This window comes from Bidens hawaiensis, unplaced genomic scaffold (genome assembly GCF_021521415.1).
Source record: "Bidens hawaiensis isolate Kalapana, Puna unplaced genomic scaffold, B.hawaiensis_p1.1 tig00039543_1, whole genome shotgun sequence".
NCBI classification, from domain to species: domain Eukaryota; kingdom Viridiplantae; phylum Streptophyta; class Magnoliopsida; order Asterales; family Asteraceae; genus Bidens; species Bidens hawaiensis.
Window position 1 is genome coordinate 87613 of NW_027505613.1, and position 6000 is coordinate 93612.

The window sequence follows — 6000 nt, forward strand, 5'->3', positions numbered from 1 at the left end:
ATGCATTAAAAATACATTTCAAGTAACTTTCAAGCCGTTCAACTTATATGTCCTATCGGCATTCCCATTTTCAATATTTTTATTTAACCCAAATTAACCCATTTAAAAGTACATAAATACGTATTTGAGTACAAATAAAAAAAAAAAAGACATACGGCAACTAAGGTGTTGGATGCTGCAGATAATTGGTTAATAATTTGCTCCTGTTTTGCATCCTCATGAAAAAGATTTGTACAGACCAAAAGTGCATAGAACCAATGGCTGCAAAAAGTTAGTGGAAGGTAGAAATGCCCCTACAATAAAAATTAACTAGCTTTAACTTGAATTCTATAATGCCAGGTAAAATTTGTTATTTTTTTTTAAATATTTTTGTACCGTAATTTGATAGTAGTTTAAACAATTCTTTTTGATTTTTAATTTTTATTTAAGCTCCTTCCATGGTGTGATGTCGAGTTTATGAGGGCAGCTAATGTCGACGGCTTGACACATCATCTTCGATTGACGAGTAAGCAAAAACAAACCAATCTGTTGGTCATACAAGGGAGCATTTTCTATCAACCAGTTCTTAAATCTTGAAGGTACTTTCTGTCGTTAAATCATTAGTTATTTGCTTAATTGCGTATTAGTATTTGTTAATATCAAGTTATATCCAATGCAATACATTTAAACTCTAAAATATAACAGTATTTGTTAATATCAAGTTATATCCAATGCAATACATTTAAACTCTAAAAAAATATAACAAAAAGAAAATGCGATGGTGTATGCATGTAATGAAATCAAGGTGTAGACAAGGAAGACTTACCATGGACACAAGCAAGAGAAAATGCGAGTCTCATTTTAGCAAGTGACGGTTTAAGGGATGCCTTTACAAATAAACAAGTACAAAAGTTGCATTTTCAGGCAATTTATTTATTTGTTAAAGCATCCCACGAACCCTTCACCTGCTCTTTTACTTTACTAGGCTGCTTTTGTTACTTTCACTATGTAAAGACATCCCTTGTACCCTTCACATGCACAAACTGGGGCAATTCAAGAGCCGACCTATGTTTATGATGACAAGCTATAGTTTCTTATATGACGACACCGTCAGCAGACTCTAAGGAATGAAATTGAAAAGGAATGGAGGCCGATGGGGTAGGGAATGAGAACGAACTGCTAATAATGATTTGATTTGAGAATTGGAGAAGATAAAATAAACAAGCATAGATTGTTTTTGATATTTATAGATAAAAATAAAAATTGGGAATTAGTTGGCATGGTATAATTTGATTTTCAAATCCCAAATTATTTGGTTAAGATTCTCTGAAAAAACTCAAAAAAGGTTAACATAATTCCTATATGTTTGCGATCTTTAAATTATTTCAAAAAATAATAATGATTTTGATTTGATTTATTTGTTTGGCACATCTTGCTCAGCTGAGCTGATGATTTAGAGCAACTTCATTTACGTCACCCTTTCTGTCCAAAACTTTTATTTAATGTAACAAACTATAGCATGACAAATAGAGGTGTTATTAGGGTTGTACATTTGAGTTTCAGGTTTCTCGGGTTTGAGAAATTTATTTCGAGAACTCATACCCGACCCTAATCTCCCTCGGGTTGTTCGGTTTCGGGTTTTATGAGCACAGGTTGATCAGGTTTCGAGCATTTGAATTACAAAACTAAAAAATTATATATATGCTAAAATTCAAGCAAACATATCATCTTCAAATTTTAACTGACATAGGCAAATAACAAACCACATAATCCAATTGAAAGAGTCTGAAGAACAGTTCGATTGACAGATGAACAACTAGTCAACTGATGACTTAAAGAAAGAATTTTATACGTAGCGATATTCATTGAATAGACTAAGGCAGGAGATACGGTAATTGAATAGAATATTTAGTCAAACGAGTTATTCGAGTTTTTTCGGGTTTACTCGAAACTCATTAAAAAGTACTCGGTACCAGACTCGTATTAGTTCCGATTGTACTCGGGTTCGTTAGATTCGGGTTCGGGTTTCATGAGTAAGAGTAATTTCGAGTTCGGTCAATAGTTATTCGGGTCGGGTTTCAGGTTGTGGTTAAAAATGACAGTCCTGGTGACAAATATAATTAGAAAGATGTATTACTTGCCAACAAAATACAAACAAAGCATAATATTAAACAGAATTACAAAGATTGTCATTTATGTATGTATTAAATTTAAGTGATTGTCCTTTATCTTTAGAATTGACATGATTTGTACTCTACGTTTCCAAACATTACACAGTTTGTCCTTTAGCCCTAACCAGTTAAATTTTTTTATTAGGTTAGGCCATTTGCATTGCACACGAGGGCAGATTGATCAATTTACCATCTTAATTAAAAAAATCTAATATTAAAAAGAAGAAATAATTAAAATTGAAAGACACTCTTTTTATCTTCCCTTTTCTCTGTCTTTCTTTCGTCCACTACCATCCAACCTTATCTCCTAATAAAACCCAAAATTTTAATCGACGGATAAAAAATATCATCAAAACCCAAATTATATATCATTTATCTTACAAATCTGGTTCGGACTATCTACTTAAAGAAGCAAGAGTATTAAGTATAGCATAACAATAAGTATCAAGAGGAAAAGGGAGGGGGGGGGGGGTGGTTTGATGGTGGTGGTTACAGGGTGTTAGCTTTATTTGTTTTTTTTATTTATTTGAATATTTTTAATTAAAAAGATAAATTGACCAATGTGCCCTTGTGTACAATGCGTGTGACCTAACTTAACAAAAAAAACTAACTAGCTTAGGGCTAAAGTACAAACGATGCAGCGTTTGAAAACGTAAAGTATAAATCATGTCATCAATTGTAAAGATAAAGGACACTCACTGAAATTTAATACATAAATAAAGGACAATCATTGTAATTCTTTATATATATAATGATTTCAGGTTTTAAGTTATTTTAGGGTGGTCTTGAGATGTTGAAAAGGTGGTATGTTGGAGCTTTTAGGGTTCTTCAATGCATTCTCTTAAACCACACCATTGTCTTATGCAAGAACATACCCATAATTTCTCTATATAAACATGCCAATTTCAACATAACCTGTTAAGCTAACTTCAAGTGGCTAAAAATTGTACTGGAAACAAAATTTAAACCCAAAACACTAAGGCCAAAAACACTCGTCTTGCAACAAACTCGGAAGAAAACCAAAACATAAAGAGTGTTCGTTGGCTATTTAAAAAAATAAAAATAAATAGAAAGTGTTACCAAAATGTCTACCCGAGCGCATCTTCATCTTAACTTCCTAACCAATATCTCTGGTCAGATCTGTTTATTTTTCGTACCATGAAACATCATACATACCTGGATCTTCCAATTTCCATGGCTTATTTTCTGTAAAAATTCATCTTTTTCATCATTTCATTTCATCACTTTTGCGTGCCTCCATACCCTTTTACTGTTGTTCATTTTCGTCGCGATCACGAAATCTGCTTCTTTTATCTTCAAGATTTCCAAACATAAGAAAAGGAGCCAGACCCACTTCCCATTCTTACATGTATCTCTTTTTTTTTATTTTGTGCATATATATATATATATGTGTGTGTGTGTTTTTGTATCTATATATGCTAATGACATGAAGCAAGAACATAGTCAAGAAAACTATGAATTCTTGTTGGTTACTAAAACTACTATATATATTAGTAGCTGCTACAATTTGTGAGGGTGAATAAAGTAGCAGCACTCTTGAGATCATTGTCTTCATTTTGTTGTTGGTAAGGTCCATTATCTTCTTTTGTGAAGAATGTAGCATTCTCTTCTTTTGTCAAGGCTTTGTGATTTCCATCATTAAATAGTGTTTCTTCACTGCATGCAAAAAATCAAATGAGATCAAAAGTTTGAAAAATGATCATTTGAAATAATAATAATAATAATAATAATAATAATAATAATAATAAGTAGGTGTTTCCCCAAGCTCTACTCTACGCGTGGGATATTATTGTGTACGTTTGTTTGTTATATATATATGGACTTCCTATCCAGAACCAAGTTAAAAGTGAGATGACACTTGTATAATCATATATTTAACGCTGAAATAATTATGTGCATAGCAATATTGCATGATCTGTTCTTTTGTCATTCATGCAACGGTATCTACTAAAAGATAAGAGATCAAATAACTAGACTAAGGGGTTGTTTGGTAGCCTCTTAAAGTTTTTAATGATTAGTCTACCTCTGAATGTCGGAGTGTGTTTGGTTGCACTTTATAATGGCACATGGAGCCTCTTCATGATTAATCAAACCTCTATACTGAATCAACACTTAATTGCCAAACAACCTAAGACCCTTCGCTACGGGCGTGTTGGGTGGGCGGCCAAGGGGCGCCTTCGGGCATCCACACAGCCAAGGGGCGCTCAAAAAGGGGAGGGGGGCGCCCTCACCAAGACCGGCCCATAGTGTGGGGGGGGGGGGATTGTGGGCCCTCTCTCTCCCACTCATACACACACACACACACATATATATAATGGGATGTTAAAAGAGGCTTTAAACCACATGGGACGTTATGAAGAAGAGATTCAAAACCTGGTTTCCTATGTGGTGATGACGTGAAGGGGCTTCAAAACCTCCATAGTGAACAACCTAAGTGGTAAAAAATGTATTTTAACCATTTATTATTAGCCACCTTTAGGTGGTTCTATATTCATGCAAGCATATACATGTAAGGGGAGAATAAATAAACCAAAATTTTGATCGATAACTATTTATTGAGGGCAACGAAGGCAAAAACACACCTGGCTTCATTTATTTCATCGAATTCAAACTTAAACTCATGTCTTTCTCCAGCAGGAATCTCATTAATCAAAAGCCCTTTAAACTGCTCACATTCATCCACTGGCGGCTTCACCTCCAAGCAAACGGCAGAAGATGCGGGCGAATTACTCATATTAGCCCATGAATTCATCTCCTGAACCCGCACCTCATCCTGCTCGTTCAAATTCTGTTCCACCAAAATATACTCTCCATCATGATATTCATGATCTTTTTGTTGTCCCATTTGACCTAAATCAAGGTCAAAATCAACACCCTCAATTAATAACTGATCATTCTGATGATTATTATCATGATTATTATTATTAACGTTTTGGGCGTGTGCTCGACAAAACGCGAGCTGGTGCAAGACGATCTCAAGCTCCGCGCGCGAGAATTCAATCTGGCGCTGGAGTTCTCTTATGATCCGGTAACATCCACCGACCGGGTCGTGAGCCCGGACGTCCGACTGGTAAATAATCGTCCGCATTGCTTCGTCCTTTTGCGGCTTATCGAGATCACGAATAATTTTGGTAATGTTGCTGACTCCAAACAGTTTATGCGCGTTTTGAAACTGGCGTTGGCGGTCGTGTGGGAAATAAGGCGCGAGAATGCAATCCGGCGCGCATTTTCGACGTTGGTAGCGGCACGCGGCGCAGGCTTGCGTGGTGGAGTTGGATCGGGTGGTGGTGGTGGTGGATGATGGTGGTAGCAGCCGGTGACGGTGGTGGTGGTTGATGGGTCGATTATGATTAATATTATTATTATTATTATTATTATTATTATTATTATTATTATTATTATTGTGGTGGTTAGACATAATTGGGTATAAATGAATGAATGAATGAATGCGAGTGCGGCTCCTGAGGGATTGGAGGTTTCCGGGCAAGGAGACAATGACGGCAGCTTTCGGGGATGGCGTACGTAGTAGTAGGTTGGTTATTATTTTTGAAGACAACGAGGTGGGGGTACTAGGTAACGGTTTTCTCGTACCACGTGGGAATAACGGTTTTCTGACACGTGTGGTGGGTTTTGTTTTTATTTTTTGGTTTTGTTTTGTGACGTGTGACACATGTACATAGAGCCGAGGGTCTCTCTGGAAGCCACCTTTTCATTCTTTTGGATGGAGGTATGGTGTGCCTACATCCCACCCTCCCCAGACCCTACTTATAGCTTTGCTGTCGGTGGGATTTTACTGGGCATGATTGATTGATTGATTGTTTTGTGACGT

At 36.0% G+C, this 6000-nt stretch overlaps 1 protein-coding gene across 1 annotated transcript; it reads right to left on the reverse strand.

Moving 5' to 3' along the window:
* Window positions 1-3661: 3661 nt before the first annotated feature.
* LOC143614283 (uncharacterized) lies at window positions 3662-5589 on the reverse strand. The gene is made up of 2 exons (XM_077087770.1): window positions 4754-5589; window positions 3662-3827 (listed from the first exon to the last, which is right to left on the reverse strand). Exons 1-2 carry the CDS (start codon window positions 5587-5589, stop codon window positions 3662-3664), a joined length of 1002 nt encoding a protein of 333 aa, XP_076943885.1.
* Window positions 5590-6000: the final 411 nt, after the last annotated feature.

What these genes read in the sequence shown, in the direction of transcription:
- LOC143614283 (XM_077087770.1), bottom strand. Translation starts at nt 5,589, where the DNA reads ATGTCTAACCACCACAATAATAATAATAATAATAATAATAATAATAAT. An exon ending in GATGAAATAAATGAAGCCAG is followed by an intron (nt 3,828 to 4,753) that starts GTGTGTTTTTGC and finishes TTTTGCATGCAG; the next exon opens with TGAAGAAACACTATTTAATG.